Genomic DNA, 17,751 nt, shown 5'->3' on the forward strand with positions numbered 1-17,751 from the left:
ATGTTAATTAGGTTATAAACATGCATACACAGACACACACACGCACACGTACACACACACACACACACACACACACACACACACACACACACACACACACACACACACACACACACACACACACACACTGTATAGACCTCCTGACTGTATAGACTACATGTCACTAACCAGTTGACACTCGACCAGCGCCTTGCACCACGTGCGTACTTGATCCTCTTTCATCTCCCGACTCTCTCCTCTAATCTCCATGGGAACGTCGTCACGCATAGGGAAGTGAACGAGAGTTTGACAGTGAGCTAACTTAGCATGGCAGCAAAGGTAAGCATACTTTAACACAACAATTGATAACGTTACGCTTTCTGACTGGCAGTCAACGTTTCAGAGGTGGCACATAATACGTAGAGTTATATTTCAGGGGCTACTATGGGAATGTTGTCGGAAGTACTCCCTTTGTTAACGAGCTAACACAAACACAACCTACAGTTCGATGATTAACATTGACCATCTGGCAATGACATTGGAGCTTTACACTAGCCAGTTAGCTTAAACAGACAAGGCTAATATGCCCGAGGACCTGTTGATTACCTGTCATTTCCCCGAAGCTACAAGGGCATCGCAGGATATCTTACCATGCTGATTAAACCAATGTTGTGTAATAGTCCGAGTTGCCGTCTCCGTTTTAGACAGTTCATACATGTCAATTATTAATGTAACGCTAACCTTGGGAGAATCCTTCTATAAGTTGCTGCATTATAATATTAGAAGGACAGTGTGTGCATGTGAATGAGAGATGCGCGTGACGGAAAGGGAATTTAATTAACGCGTCCTATTTATTAACATTTATAATAGAAACGGCCAATATTGGTTTTTGTAACGAATTCGTTATGAACCAACTATTTTAAGAACAACTAATCAAATAGACGATTAAATAGGACACAGTTAAAATGGTCGACAGGGATGCAAATAGTGCGCTCTGGAAAGGCCTAGACGTACTGACTCGTAATAAAGATATTTATATTAAAAAAATGAATTAACAGAGAAAAGAAGTGAGCCTACTATAACTGTAAGCTGCTTATTATTAACTTAGTAGTAAATGAGAGCACAGGGTGTATACCACATTATTTTTGTCTGCGTCTAATTTCTATATTTTCATGTTACAGGTTGTTCTGCCAAAGAGGGCCGACCCGACAGAGCTGAAAGCTGTCTTTGAAAAGGTTGTATTTTATTTTCTATTTTGTGTTTGATATTTTCCACGATTTTTTGTTGTTGTGGACCCTTTGTTTACTTACCTTGCATGCTTTTCTCTTTGCCACCCCCTTTTGCAGTATGCCAGCATCAAGAATAATGATGGCAGCTTCATGTCGCCGGAGGACTTTGTGACCCAGTTCCTCTATGCCCATACAGACATCAGGCTGTCAGAGGGGGCGACGACTCTGCTGGCCGGGGTGGTGGACCAGAAGAAAGATGGGTCTGTATTCAGTCTTGGCTGTAGGCACAGAGCTAGTCCATTACACTGGATGAGGCATCTGCCTTCTGCCGTATCAAAGAAAGTGTGACTGGCATCACACTGTATCATTCCTATTTCCCATTTCCTATTTAGTCATTCAGAAGACACTTTTATCCAAAGAAACAAATTTTAGATTTAATATTTTACAAACATGTCATTAATCAACAAGTTGGTTGGGAATTGTTGCCAAAGGACACCTTCAGGTAGACTGCAGGGCCATTAGGTATCAAACCCAGAAACTTTCCCCTGTTCTGCGGTGCAATGCAGTCCCTGCAAGCACTTATGCATTTGGTCGCTATTGCATTTGATGGCCAAATATATATAGTATGAGGTACGTCTAATGATCTCTTGTCAAAATATATAGGCCTATGTGATGTTCTACGCATGCTGGAATTATTAAATTAATCAATAGATTTATTAACATAAAAACGGATAGATAGATATATATATTCTGGGTAAAGCTATTCTAGGATTATATAAAGTCGTAAGTACTCTGCAATGTCCTTTTAATAATTTATTATCAAAATGTTATTTTTTGCGTTCAATATAGTAAAGTTTTAGCTGAATCCTCTGGTATAATTGTTTTTTGCAGCAAGCTTCCATATTTGAATTATTTAACAATGAGACATCAAGCCACCAAAGACCTTTTTCAGACCTTTTTCTTCCTTTGTGCGTTCAGCCCTAATTTCACACCTCCTCTTCCCCCTTAACTGCACCTCCCTTGTTTTTTTACATTAATATGTATGCATTTAATGATACATAATGATAGGTAATAAAATGTTAGAGTAAGTAACAAAAAGAGGAAACAACACGTTGCCATGGTAACCACCTGGGTCTACAAAGAGCAAAGTGCATATGGCTCTGTAGTTTCACATTATTATGTCCATGGTAAGAAGTGTGCACATGGTGTGTGCGTGTGTGTGTGTGCGTGTGTTTGCCTGTGTGCAAAAAACGAGAGGGATGGGGAGAGAGAGAGGGAGAAGGGGGCTGGTATTATGGAGGGGTTAGAAAAAGTAGGGGAAAAAGACATAGACAATCATCCGCACGCACTCACATACACACTGTAATTGCCCATGCTATTCAGAGGCACTCCCATGCATTGTGAGGCTTTAGAGCAGGGTAAATGGTGGCCGTGGCAGCAGGGTTATAAAGGGGCTAAATGGACAGGGAACCCATGGCCCAGGCTCTGTATACAAACCTCATTTTGGATCCGTAGAGGGGATTTACACTGATATAGGGCGCCGCTGGGAACAACAAAAAAAAGTCTGTCCTTTTGATCACGGTTTGTGTCCGATAATACACAGGCCTTGGGCTTTAGAAAAGTTGTTTACAGTTGATGTTGTCGAGGCCCCACGCTGTCTCCCCCCTGATGATTTGAAATATTATTTTACCTATGCACTTAGTGAAATAGGAACGGTTCTACAGGGCCTAGTTGGACTTGGTGATTACACCACTGCGGGCCTTTTGTTGCCGTAGATTGAAATGTTAATGACACGGAGACGAGCAAATGGCCACATCAGTGCTCTAACGTTAGTTTGAAACATAAACAAATTGTTTCTCAAGCACCAACAGTGTAATTCCTAATGGCAAGGAAAGGAAAACAACCACTTTAGTATCTGTGTATGGGTCCATCCCTCATGCAAATTGAAATTAGTTAACAATGCATCTTGTTGCCCGTCGTTTATTGAAAGGTAATGTAGTGGCTGCTGTTTGTTTTTTGCCAGGTAAGGCTCAGTTACAGATGGAGAAATAGATTCAGTAGAGGTGCCAGTATTTGTGTGTGTGTGTGTGTGTGTGTGTGTGTGTGTGTGTGTGTGTGTGTGTGTGTGTGTGTGTGTGTGTGTGTGTGTGTGTGTGTGTGTGTGTGTGTGTGTGTGTGTGTGTGTGTGTGTGTGTGTGTGTGTGTGCTTGTATGTGTGTGTGTGTGTGTGTGCTTGTGTGTTTGTGTTTGTGTGTGTGTGTGTGTGTGTGTGTGTGTGTGCGTGTGCCCGTATGCATCCGTGCATGTGGATTTGTCCGTTTGTGCGTGTTATTGGAGAGTCGGAGAGACTGGATTTTGTCTTTGTGTGTGATTGCCCGAGCCAACAAGCATTGAGACGTGTCGGGGTTGAGATGTAAACAACGCAGTCCATCTCTCTTCCTCCTCATCTGTGACTTTGTAAATCCAGAGACACAGTGACAGTGGAAAATATTGGTTCGGAGGAAATCACTTTCCCGCCTTATTTTATTTCCCACCTTCCTGCGGAAAAGGAGAATTAGACAGTTAGACAGGGGAATAGACAGATGGAGAGCCGATAGACATTCACGGCTATAGTAGGGAGCGTGTTTGTAGAAAAGCCATTTGTTGTTTGAGTTTGCGCTGACTTCCCCAGTGCACGGCAAGAAGTCATTGGCTCATCTTATTCAATACCTTGCGTTGTCACTTTTCACTTATTACACCCTATTTATTTGTATCTTACTCACTCTCTCTCTCTCTCTCTCTCTCTCTCTCTCTCTCTCTCTCTCTCTCTCTCTCTCTCTCTCTCTCTCTCTCTCTCTCTCTCTCTCTTTCTCCACCTCTATATATTTTCTCTTTAAAGCAGAAGTGTGGCGATTCTTTCCACTTCCTGCCCCTCCACCATGTTTTCCTCTTCCTCCCTGGTGCTTCTTGATTGAAGAATCTCTGCTCGTGTGAAAAATAGGCTTCCCATAGTAAAAATAAAAAACTTAAATAAAACTTTGTTAAGAGATCATGCTGAGAAAATAGAGGTTTTCCAGCCACTGTGGACTTTCTGGACTGAACTAGTCGTGGTCCTCATTCAGAAGAGCTACTGGTAGCTGATCTCATACGTATGAATGTGTGTGTGTGTGTGTGTGTGTGTGTGTTTGTGTGTGTGTGTGCGTGTGTGTGTTTGTGCATGCATGCATTTATTCCTGTGCTGGCATGTAGTGAGGTTGTTTATGAAAACTGTGGTCATGTGTGTTTCGTGCGCTTGTGAGCGTGTTTTCAGTGTCCGTGCACGTGTGGATGCATTTTGTGTCTGGCTGGGGTAGGAAGGGTTTGCCTGCGACTCTGTGTGTGTGTGTGTGTGTTTGTGTGTAAGTACTAGGGGGGTGGAAGGCTGTCAGTAACATCACAGTGATGCAGGGAACAGGGGGATTATTGAAGCTCCTCTGTGCTCTCACCCTGTACTATCGAAAACCTTGAGCTGTCTGGCTATCACCTCGCCAGCTAAACAACACCATACTTTTATGTTACCTGTAAACAATGTTTCCAGGCCTGGTTTTTCTGTCCGGGAGTGTGTATTTAGCTACCTGCTGGGAATAGACGGCAATAAAAGCTGGCTGACCCAACAAGGAGGGAGAAAAGAAAAGGAAAATGGAGAAAGGTACGGCAACTGGTTGGGGAAGTGTTGTGTTGCCAGACCGCCAATCATATACAACTCAAGAGTGCTATCGTTGTTTTTCCTTTTCTCCTTGTGCCAGAACAATGGCCTCATTTAAGCTGTCATCCTGGGGAATGTATTTTAAACCCTTAACATGTATTTCATATTGAATAATTAGTAGTTTATTGGATTTTTTTTTTTCCACTCTAAACTGTTTAAACTGCTAGAAATTACTTTCACTCATTATTGAGAATGCCAAGATTTATGAATATGCAATTTGGACTCCACCCTCAGTCCCCATCCCCCTACTCCCCTCTTGAGGTAGATCTGCCAAGTCATTTACATATATTTACATATTAGGCTATAATAGGCATCAACCTGCTTTTGTCCTCAGATCGTGCGCTCATGAACGCACAATCTAATCTATGGCCCATAATTCATGAAAAGATGCAAGTTTACCATGATGGAAAAACATGTTTTCTTGTATTCAGTAAAAGTCACACAAAAATCGTTGGAGCGTGTTAAGGAAGTGTAGTGTTTTGTTTTTCAATGAAACCAGACGCGCTTCCATTAAAAAGAATACACACAAATCTGATCTCTTCTCTGGGTTGATAGAGCCCTGGAAAGTACAGGAGGTTTCCAGCCCCCCTCCTCCTCTCTGGGGTATTGCGTTAGACCTTTGCACGCTGCGTTGACCTCCACTGTGTGTACTGTGTACATGATTTTGTATGTCTTTTTTTGTTTGAGCCAGTCTGGACAAGATCCACAGCAGTTGATGGTTGGGAGATGCCGTGGGTTGGTCTGATTATTGAGTGGCTCCGTGGGGCTGAGTCTGGGTTACGAGGGGCTATGGCTTCCCCTTCTCCCATTGTAATCGTCTTGTAGTCATCATGGCGCTGCTAATCAACCATCATAGCCGTCATCCTTGGCCAGAGAGTTGTACGTAAATAGATAGGAGTGTGTGGGCAAGTCCCATGCACACATGGACGCGCTAGGGATTCATGTGTTTGTGTGCGCCTGTGTGTGGGTGCGTGTTTGTTTGTGTCTGTGTGTGTTTGTATTTGTTTGCATGCACGTTTGTTTGTGTCTGTGTGTGTGTTTGTGTGTGTGTGTGTGTGTGTGTGTGTGTGTGTGTGTGTGTGTGTGTGTGTGTGTGTGTGTGTGTGTGTGTGTGTGTGTGTGTGTGTGTGTGTGTGTGTGTGTGTGTGTGTGATTCAATCCTATGTTGATCAACAGTGCTTTAAGTTACACTCATGTATAGTCCATGTCTAGGAGTAACACAGTCTGGGCGGGTGGACATGAGGGGGAAAAAACTGTTCATCCCATGTGGGAATCTTTATACTGTCCAGCTCTTCACCCACTGCTTTCTATAGCTTCTGCATCACCCTTTTTACCTCATAATAGTATTTTTTATATAATAATAATAATAATAATAATAATAATAATAATAATGATAATAATAATTAATATTATTATTATTATTAGTAGTATTAGTATTATTATTATAGCACTTATTAACTAAATAATAATTTTAAGGAACATCCATCATCATCCAGCAAACGTATCATTATTTCCCCATGAACAGGGCTGGTCTAATTTACAATTACCGGTAGTCTTTTCCTGCTAATTCCTGTTCCGGGTTGTGTCTGTCCGGACTAGAGCGTATCACAGCTATTGTGTGTAAGATGAGGAAACACCCTGTTCCCGGTCTTTCATTGAGTCATCTTCACACACCAGTCACACCTGCTGGGTCATTTGAGGTGCCCAGTTTGTCTGAGCTTTATGTGATCTGAAAGGAAAGCTGCAGCTGTAATCTCTGCTGACCAGCCCAGATTCAAAACCCAATATCATGTGAACTCTGTGATTCTCATGATTGTGTCTCTTTTGATTGTGTCGCACGCACACACACACACACACACACACACACACACACACACACACACACACACACACACACACACACACACACACACACACACACACACACACACACACACACTCAAAGGTAGTAACCACTCTTGCATATGTGAGTTACCCCCGTTACTAGTGACTCACAAAGATCACCACTATCGCAGGCCCTCACAAACCTCTCTCCCTCTAAAATGAAACATAATTAATTACAGCAACAAGGCAAAGGCAATGATTGCTCCCCTCACTAGTGCGGTGGAAATTGAAATAGATTTAATAGATGTAGGCTCTGGGGACGGGTCATTACCAGTGACCCCTGCTGGGATTACTGCTTCCATTTGTGAGCTCCATAATGGACTTGTGACAGCTAGGAGCCGGGGGTCAGAGTTCAAATGCCACCTTGGGGTCCATTCATCCTTCCATTCAACCCACTCGGCCATCCACCCACCCGTCCATCCATCCAATAATCTGTCCATCTGTCCGTCTATCCATCCAGCCAACAAGCCCCCCCTCCTTTCACCCCACCACACGTCCATCCACAAACCACCCACCTTACTGTGCCTACTACCTACCCATTCTCCGATCCACCCATCTACCCACCGTCCCTCTGTCAGTCAGATGGAGAGGTGGACAATGCACCAGTGGTGAATATTGTTATGCCTTGAAACATTGATACTTTCAAGCTGTTGCTCATATTGTATTCAATTATGATGCTTTTTTATTGCGGAATTTCCGTAGCTGGCTCTGGACGCTGGCCTGCTAGTTTAAAATGGCACAGCGCAAAGAAAAAACTTCACATTAAGGTTTATAGTTGGTCCTCTGTGCCAGCTGCCAAGTCGGACTGGCAACCCACGCTGAGTTTTTTAAACTGTTTTCTTGCTGAAACGCTGGATGGAGTTATGATATGGGATAATAGACTACTGGATAAAAGACCTCCTGAATTACACAAGGAGCAGATTGAAAAGCTCTTGCTAAGTGTGCGGCTATACCACCGGGAGACAATCATTACATTGTAGTTGGACGTTTAATGCAGAGCTTTCATCTGAGCCAACATGCGGATTTGAATTCATCTCGGTTTTACCTTGCGGTAATTATGCACACGGTTTGGTGTGTATTTGAGCAGTCTATGAATGTAACACGTGACATATATAATAGAAACAACACATTATCCATTTCATTCTTTCATCAAGTATAATTATCGTGAGATGTTAAATTGAATCCAATAAACCTCAATAAATGTATAATGTAATATAAATAACTAAAATATTCGCCCTCTTCAGGTATGAGTACTAGCTCTATATGTTGGAGCAACACTTGGCAGTGTTCACTATGAGAACTAGTGTACGTCCTTGGTAGTGTATCAGGGTAGTGTAAGCCTCTGACTCCCTCTGTCTCCTCTTAGGTTGATCTCCTTCCAGGAGTTCCTGGCTTTCGAGTCTGTGCTGTGTGCCCCCGACGCCCTCTTCATGGTGGCCTTCCTCTTGTTCGACAAAGCAGGAATCGGGATGACCACTTTTGGTAAGCAAACCCCCCCCCCCCACCTCAACGCTTCTAAGGACAGGTACGCCTGAAACTCAGCAGACAACAGAGTGCAGACATTTCTTATAGGTTACTTTAGCTTTGTGTGTGAAAGTGGCAGAATCTGTGTTATGCAATCATAAAGCAGCCCACTATGGATTCTGACATTTACATGTAACAGATGTGTTCGATGCTATGCTACACTTAATGGAACTAAGGCCTCTCAGTGCGGAGAAAAAACACGCCCTGCACATCATGCCGAGCGACTAGCATTTCTATAATGGCCGTGCTTTTGAACACATTGTCATACCGCGAGCAGGACTCACACAACCTTTGATGAAGTCCTGAATGTGATGTTTCGATTTATTTTAAGCCGAGTAATACCCTGAGGAACAGAATATCAGACTTGTGTTTTCCATTCTGAATTTCATACGAATGAGTGTGAAGGAGTATAGCTGGAAAGGGAAGACGGTGTTACAGGGGACGTCAGGGTCCGAGATGATGGGCGGATAGACTCGACCATTTGGCTGGTAGATCAAGTCAGGGCTGAGTATTAAAGCGATTGCTTGGCCAGCATATATTTTACACCTTGGCAGGTATAAGGCTAACTGGAAAAAAAGTACATTTTGGAATTTGGACCCTGGGTGACATGCATGTTTTGAGGTGTGGATGTGTGTGTGCGTATTAGTGTGTGCGTCCAGGGATGGGGGCTACGATGTGGTGTTATGATGGGGCGTTAGGGTGTGGGGGTGGACGGCGGTAGATTTGGCTGATTGGCATCTGAACTCAGAAACCTGGCGTGGCGGTGAAGAAGATTTTTATACTCGTTAGCCTATTTCTCCCATTTGCCTAATTGATTTAAACAAGCCTAATGCCGGCGTTCTGTAGGTGTGCGAGATGTTGGGCGCATTAGTGCTCATTTGAAATGCGGCGCACACGTCGCACTCGTAAACAGGGGGAGAGTAAGTGAATTTCGTTTTAATTGTTGGCTTCGACGAGCAGTGAGTTCATTATGCCTGATTATAAATGCACATATGTAAATGTTCATATTTAAAAGGATAAATAAGAGTGACGTTGTCTCGGGGGCAATTAAAAGGTCTGTTGTTTTTTTTTGCCTCTCCCAAAGGTTAATGAATATCCCAGTGGCTGTTGTGAGCGAGCGGCAGACTCTCGCACAAGTGGAAAATTGCATGAAAAACATTACGAGGCATTACGGCATTCGCAAACACTGCGACCACAGTGTCTGTCACACGGGTCGGGCTGCCATTTCACTTTGCACAGGGCGAATAACTTGCGACTGAGATGACGGACTTGTCAGAGTTGCTTTATTGTGACAAATCACAGTCTTTCCCTCCCTCTCCTCACCCACTCGGCAGCTCGCCCTGGCGACGGTGGAGATTGAAGTTCTCGCGGCCGTCCACCTATGTAACGACTCGCAGCTTTATTGCCTATTAAAAGCCTTCGTTGCGTCGGCCTAGGCTCCATTGAAGCCCTGTTTGTTTTTCCGAACAGCGGACGGCTGCACCCGGCTTCCTTCTGATTTCATTACGCTCTGCACGGCCATTTATTATTTGATAATAAGCGTCAGAGTCATTTCTGTAAAACTCGCGACTCCCATTACCCCGACTTGGGTCAAAATAAATCCATAATTCGGGGGGGGAATATAGAGTTCATAAAATTGAAACATCTTAAGCATGTGAAATGCAACTGTATTTCAGCCAGAAAATCGTGGAGGAAAAAAATAAGAGGGGAGTGTTGACATGTCTATAAAAGCTGATAATATAAATGGCGGGCTCTGCACGGCCCTACACCTTCATATCCTTTAAGCCGGAGTTAGACCCTGTATATTTATTGCCTCATTAAAGTGTAAAAAAATAATAAGAAAAAAACTGCCAGAGCTGCGTTTCTTCTCCTTCTTCTTCAAGCAATATTGCCTGGCGGCAGAGAAAGCATCACCTTTTCTGGTTCAATCTCTCACTCACTCACTCACTCACTCACTCACTCACTCACTCACTCACTCACTCACTCACTCACACTCTCTTTCTATCTCTGGCACTCTCTCGATTTTTATTTCTCTTTTTTTGTCAAATTGTTTCTTCCCCCCTTATCCCTACTAGGTTTATTTCAGAAGCGCGGCTTGTTTGGTAATAAGAAACAGGTCGCCCTATTGGTTTGTTTTTGTTTCTCCAGTAAGGCTGTAATTTGGGACTCATGTTCAGTGTCTCTGCAGAAGCTGTACAAGGTTTGCAGGGGAAAACACAATGTGGGAGCCAAGGCAGCCTTTTTAGAAAATCCACTCTCTCTCGCCCCTAGGCCCTTTAGGATCGTAGTTTAGGACTTAACACCTCGGCCATAATTAATCCCACCATGATTTTCTTTCTATCGCCGATATTTAGGTGTGCATTATGTAGAGAAATATACATATAATGAGGCATATAATATAGAGGAGACATACAAGCTATATGTAGCGGCTGTAGCAGTTTGTATTTGGTTGCATGCTATGAATTAAGGAATAAAGTCATAAAATGTTTGTATTTAACCTGGACAAGCTAAAAGCATAAAGTAATGTTGCATAAAAAAGTACTTCATGCCAATTCACGAAATTATTATTGATCATTTATGGATTTGTTGTATTAGTAAATTCATTTCAATATATATGTCAATCCAGTCAGGTATCCTCCCTACACCACATTTAATATAAAGCATGTATCTAATGGTGTTGTGTGTGTTGTGTTTCTCTTGCAGAGGATGTGAAGCAGGTCTTCAGTCAGACCACCATCCACCAACACATCCCCTTCAATTGGGACTGTGAGTTCATGCGCCTGCACTTTGGCAGCAGGCACAGCAGGCACCTGACCTACGGGGAATTCACCCAGTTCCTCCTGGTGGGTGGAACGTCTCTCTGACTGTCTGTCTGCCTGTCTGCCTGTCTCTTTGTCTTACTGTCGGTTATATCTGTCTGTCTGTCAATATGAATGTCTGTCTGCCTGGTTTGTCCTTTCTGTCCGTCGTGTCGGCCGATCCGCTTACCTGTCTGGTCTGTCTGTCTGTCCATCCGTCTGTCCGTACACCCGTCCGTCCATCCTTGTATGTATGTTCGTCACACATACACTCTGTCACCCACACACACACACACACCCTCCCACACACCCCTCGGCCGTATAGCTTTCAAACTCGGGTCTCTCCACATTGAGAGGATTACTCGTTAATGAAACACTGAGGTTTTTCTGTTTGCTACACTGTCAGCATTTGTTTTCCATTAGCTGACGCGCACCTAGCAACCCGCGCAGCGGTGCGCTCACGCTAACCCCAGGTACAGGAACACTTTCACCTCCATAAATGTTATAATGCTAGTGGTGCTGGGGACATTTCTGGTGTATTTGTGGCGTGCAAGCCATTTTCCAATATGATGTCTAGACTTAAATCAGGCCTGAGCAATGAGAGGTGGAGGGGGTGAGGTGATGGAGGAGGGGGGGGCGGGGGGGGGAGGTGTTCTCTATGAAAGAGGGGCCGATGCGTGCCAACTTTGCATCCACACTCACCATGTATCTGAATGAGCTTTTTATATTACATTTAACCGAGACCAGATGTCTCGCATACAGTGAGTGGGACGCATGGGGATATCGAGATATTGTTGTATGTTTTTAGTGTGTGTGTGTGTGTGTGTGCGCGCATGTCGCCTGCCTCATTGCGTTCACCTTCCCCGTCTTTCCGCACACTCCTCTCTGTCCCTGCTGTGTGTGATGGGGGGGTGTGCCAATGTCGCTTGCCCCATCTGCGTGCACGGCCTCCGTCCTGTGGTAGTCTCGTGCAGCATGCGAGTCCTCGCATGCTGCATCGTGCGCCGCTGTTGCAGGTATAGACGCCGTAACTCAAAGTTTGACAGCGATCCTGGTTCTCAGTCACTCAGTCTGGCAGTCAGTCAGTCGGTCGGTCAGTCAGTCAGTGGTTTTCCCAGGCCGGCAGCCAGCGGTGCTCATTGTTTTAGCCTGAACATGCACATTTCCGCCGCGGCTGCTAGCTGCATTTGATCATCTCATGGCTGGCTGAGGGGGGGGAAAACTGCCTGGAGAAACAAAAGCGCTCGCTCTGCACGAGATGCCCGCCGCGTTCGCTACAGAGGAGTAGTAGGCGTCGCAACAAAACTAGTACATACTTTGATGTTTTTGAAAAGATTATAATGATCGGGGATTTTATGATCGTCTTTATACTTGGCCGCTTCCAGTGGATTCCTCCTGGATGATTATCCGGATAGGTTTGAGGTTGTTTTGGGCTTTGATAAATTGAGGCCAATTATGAAGCAGATGACCTTTATGTGATAACAAAGACTTTATATTTGTTCTTGAATGAGAGAATATGTTTTGGTTGGAAAGTCTGCTGTCATGCAATACAGTGTTCTTGATGGTTCAGTGGAGATGAGGCGTCGGGAAACGAATGTCCTGTGAAAATAAATCTGTATGAACTGCTCCATTAAAGAGATGTTCTGCAGTATGCAGTCAAACTCAAGGAGGGGAATCAAACCTCCCGAGGGTTCCTGGGTGCCCATAATGACTGTCAGGAGCCCAAACGAAAAGCATATAGTTGTACAACGCTACATGCATGACGCATGACTCAACACACAGTAAACCCAAACCTAGCACAATTTAATTCCATGGCAATTGGCCATTAAGGGCATGTCCTTGATTAATCCTCCGCCATTTGAATCCATTCCAAGCAAACAGAGAACTCACTCCCTTTCCTTTATATAGTGATTCAATGGCCCTGAATGGATACCTGTAACTGTTCAAATTGTGTTATGATTATGTTATGGTTCTAAAATACCAGCTATAAGAGCTGACCTCTTTTATTTCCATTGCTGGGTCTCTTAAAACTCCCCAAAACACCCAACCTCCCACCATTCGCTTGCCATCCCTCATGTCCAACACGGATGTTTTTTCTGTGTCCATTTCGCCATGATAACCATGGCGCTGCCAGATGTTTCACAGAACAGGATTATTGGCCAAAAAACGGTTATGTCGCACATTCCTCAGGATGACTCTCTCTCTCTCTCTCTCTCTCTCTCTCTCTCTCTCTCTCTCTCTCTCTCTCTCTCTCTCACTCTCTGTCTCTCTCTCCCTCCCTCTCTGGCAATTACTGTTCCGATGGAAGCCAGAGATTCTCACCAATTACATGCATTTTTCCCGTCTCATGCGTGGAAGTCGTCCAACGGGGCTGAGAGCATGCGTGGTCAGAGCTGTTGCAGTGTGCCGCTCCTCCACCTATGGGAACGCGTGTCCGTAGAGCCAAGCGCACATATCCTAAACCTTCAGGCCGAGACAGAATATTTGGATTTGCGTGGAAGGAGACACCGCGTTCGAACCCTCACACACTCAAAAAGAATACGCACATCGGAGTATCCACGAGATGATCACGGGACTCCTCTACCCGGGAGGGGGGGGGGGGGACTGATATGATAACGCTATGCAGATGGCTCAGAGGCACATCCTGCACGTAAGTTAAGATGGCTCTGTCTCTTCTGGTAGCCGCAAACTCCCGTTGAGCGGAAACAGAAAACTGGAAAGGAAGAGGGGGAGGCGTCCAACTCGAATCATTGGCCGTGGAAAAAACAAACGGTTTCTTAATGACGTGTTTTTCCCGTGCAATCCCGCAACAAACAAAACGACAGAACTCACGGAACCTCCTTGTTCGCTGTTTTATCTCCACGGCTTAAAATGTCCGCCGGCTGGACGTCGGACCGCTCCCTCTGAGTGAGAGCCATTTCCCTGAAGACCCCTCCCACAGTTGCAACAGGTTAAGGTTTTAGCAGGCTCAGTATGTTAAACAACTGCCCCCCCCTCCCTATCCCTTGAGACAATGGTTGTTTGGTTGCTGCGTGTGGTTCTTTCATGGTCCTCCAGATTCTCAACAGCTAGAATGGATGTATCTGCTATTATTTTGTCTTTCTTCCACTTTAAGCACGCACGCACGCACGCACGCACGCACGCACGCACGCACGCACGCACGCACGCACGCACGCACGCACGCACGCACGCACGCACGCACACACACACACACAAACACACAAACACACATGCTCACAAACAATAAACACAACACATGAAATTGGACGAACACGGGTCGCAAACACATTTCTCATCTGGTTCTCTCCTTTGTTTTGGCTTTTTAGGATTCAGCTGTTCCCCCCCCCCCCCCCCCCCACACCCCTCCCTCCTGAGCGGTTTATTCCTCTGGCGTGCGATCCAACCCTACTCACAAACACAGAGGCATCCAGTCGGATGCTCACCAAGTCTGGAGGCTGAAAATCTCACCTTTTTTACTCAGTGATTGTATGTGTGTGTGTGTGTGTGTGTGTGTGTGTGTGTGTGTGTGTGTGTGTGTGTGTGTGTGTGTGTGTGTGTGTGTGTGTGTGTGTGTGTGTGTGTGTGTGTGTGTGTGTGTGTGTGTGTGTGTGTGTGTGTTTTTATGGGCCAATTTGTCTATTTATTCCTCTGACTTCAACTTACTTCTTGCTAGCCAGCCCGGCCCCTCCCTCAGCTCCCCCACTGTGCTCACAGGTGATACTGACACAAGCCTGCCAGATCGGCTGCCTTTTTTATTTTCACCCCTCTTATTTTTCCACACTGGGCGCCACTCAGCTTTGCAATGTAAATGTCAGCTCCGCATCTCGGATGGCTCATCTGGATCACAGCCCCGGAGGACGCGTTCAGGCTCATTAACCCGCAATAAATGTCAGAGTTAATCAATTTATATGCAAGGCTGCTTGTGGTTACAAATCATTTGAACAAGATCTCATGAATCACATTTTGTTTTTATGTGTATTAGATTAAGGGTTGAATACATTGGATATTCCTCTTGGCAAGTGTCTTTTTAATGTGAAGTAATAGTTTACATCGTCGCGACAATTTGCACTACGGCAAAGAGGGGCGAGGGAAGAGCATCACTTAAATGAATGTCAACATAAACACGAGGGGAGGCCACCGATGCAGTGACGACAAGTCATTCATTGTCTGTGATTATTGCGTTGTATCGCCAGCATAAGGCAGTGGAGAGTGAGTTAACCCTTTATGCTGCAGTGAGTCATTCACCCGTACTCCTCTGTGGCTTAATGCATACTCTTCGTCTCCATGAATGTTCCTTTGAAACTCCCAAGCCACGCAGAGACACTGGACACTGACTCAACACCCACCCACCCACCACCAACCCACCCACCACCAACCCAACCCCCAATGTCCCTTCAGTTGTGTGTGCACAGCTCAGATTTTTGCTATGTTTAACAAGGAACAAATATATATTTGGGTGGACTTGTTTTAGCTTTAAGGACAGGAAAGTAAAGCTAGACGGAAAAGAGGTTGGGAATGACACGTAAGAGTAGCAGGGACTCTAACCCGGATCACTACGAGGAGCATTGCTGACATGGCTAGCGCACTAGTAAGTAAGGAATAAATAATATCAATATAATTAGTTTGGGTCGCTGTCTGTCATCTCTTCCGAGGGTGTTGTGTGAGGATGTGTCCTCCACCCGCCTGGTTCTCTGTGTTGTGTAAGCAGAGGGATGTGTCTTCCATCCGCCTGGTCTCTGTGTTGTGTGAGCGGCGGTTTGTTGGCTGTCTCTCTGCAGACTTGTGGTTGCAGGTACCGATAATGGCTGCTAATTTCAAGGGCCTTGTGGGAGCACTCCCTACCACAGCCGTCTGTCGTCCCTCTGGACTTATACACACTGCACGTGTGTGTGTGTGTGTGTGTGTGTTTGTGTGTGTGTGGGTGTGTTTGTGTGTCTGTGTGTGTGTGTGTGTGTGTGGTTGTGAGTGTTAGTTATTTACCTTGTGTGTGTGTGTGTTTTGTGTTTGTGTTTGTCAGAAGACAGATAAAGTGAGCAGTAGAGTGATTAGACAGATTGCCTGGCTGTGTGTGTGTGTGTGTGTGTGTGTGTGTGTGTGTGTGTGTGTGTGTCTCCTGAGTGTTCTCTGTAGGTTGTGTGTGTGTGTGTGGGGGGGGCAGTTAGATCCGTCGGGGTGGTACCAGGTAAGAAGACTGAAACCACCCAGCAGACTCCTGTTGCCTATAATACAATGCTTTGGAAATTTGTATTTGTATGTGTGCGTGTGACCCCCCCTTATAACCTCCCCCTTCGCCATTACATGCCATCTAAACCCGTGGGCCTCAGTGTTGGCGATGCTGATGCAGATGATGACGTCCTGTTACCCCCTCCTCCTCCCCAGGAGATGCAGCGGGAGCACGCGCGGCAGGCCTTCGTGCAGCGGGACGGCGACCGCAGCGGCGCCATCTCCGCCCTGGACTTCAGGGACATCATGGTCACCATCCGGCCGCACATGCTCACCCCCTTCGTGGAGAACTGCCTGGTGGCGGTGGGTGTCCGTGTGGCTGCCCGTCTGTCTGTCCTGTGGTTCTCTCTCTCTCTATAGGCCTCTATGAATCTTGTCTTTCTCGCTAGCTCTAGCTCTCGCCCACTGTTCAGGATCAAGCTTTCTCTTTCTCTATCTCGCTCTATCCCAATCTCTTTCTTACTATCTGCGTCTATCTCTCACCTATCGCTATCTATCTCTCTCTTTTACTATCTTTCTCAGACTCTATGTCTCACTCTCTCTCTCTCTCTCTCTCTCTCTCTCTCTCGCTTCTCTCTCTCTATTTTTCTCTTTCTTTCTTTCTTTCTTTCTTTCTTTCTTTCTTTCTCTCTTTCTCTCTCTCTCTCTCTCTCTCTCTCTCTCTCTCTCTCTCTCTCTCTCTCTCTCTCTCTCTCTCTCTCTCTCTCTCTCTCTCTCTCTCTCTCTCTCTCTCTCTCTCTCTCTGTCTTTCATCCTCTTTCCCTCCGTCCCTCTCCCTTTCCTCTCTCTCCTTGTGTTCTATTCCTCTGTTCTCCATTTCCTTAATGTTACTTCCTTCCTTCCTTCTTATCGCTCCTCCGTCCCTTCTGCCTCCCAATTTTCTTCCCTTCCCTTCCAACCCTTTCTCCTTCCCCCCCGTCCACCCCTCCATCCTCCTCCCCCTCCTCTCCTCTCTTCTTCCATACCGTGTCATTAAGTCTAACCTCTCTGGCAGGAGTATGGAAGCCAGGCCGCCAGTCCACACGCACGCACACACACACACACACACACACACACACACACACACACACACACACACACACACACACACACACACACACACACACACACACACACACACACAGCAGACAAAGACCACAAAGCTTCTGTGTGTGTGTGTGTGTGTGCGTGCATATGCTCGAGCACGTCCATGCGTTCCATAAACACCTTTTAGACTTTGTCATTTTCTCTGCAGTGTTTATCGACCAGTCGTCTGGTTTTGATGTTAGTAAATACACTTACACATACGCGTGCCCAGGTCGGCAAGCTCGCACCCACACACACACACACACACACACATACACACTCACGCACTCACACACACACAGACACACACATACACACACATAAA

At 45.5% G+C, this 17,751-nt stretch overlaps 1 protein-coding gene across 1 annotated transcript in view; it reads left to right on the forward strand.

The window, feature by feature from the left end:
• Window positions 1-1,148: 1,148 nt before the first annotated feature.
• Window positions 1,149-17,751, forward strand: part of LOC130376274 (electrogenic aspartate/glutamate antiporter SLC25A13, mitochondrial) — a 22,250-nt gene continuing 5,647 nt past the window's right edge. Inside the window, exons 1-5 of the mRNA XM_056583494.1 lie at window positions 1,149-1,214; window positions 1,326-1,468; window positions 8,183-8,298; window positions 11,044-11,183; window positions 16,518-16,664. Of these exons, the coding sequence (XP_056439469.1) occupies window positions 1,152-1,214; window positions 1,326-1,468; window positions 8,183-8,298; window positions 11,044-11,183; window positions 16,518-16,664 (609 nt within the window). The 5' untranslated portion in view covers window positions 1,149-1,151. The remainder of the gene's footprint in view (window positions 1,215-1,325; window positions 1,469-8,182; window positions 8,299-11,043; window positions 11,184-16,517; window positions 16,665-17,751) is intronic.

This window comes from Gadus chalcogrammus, chromosome 22 (genome assembly GCF_026213295.1).
Source record: "Gadus chalcogrammus isolate NIFS_2021 chromosome 22, NIFS_Gcha_1.0, whole genome shotgun sequence".
Lineage (NCBI taxonomy): Eukaryota > Metazoa > Chordata > Actinopteri > Gadiformes > Gadidae > Gadus > Gadus chalcogrammus.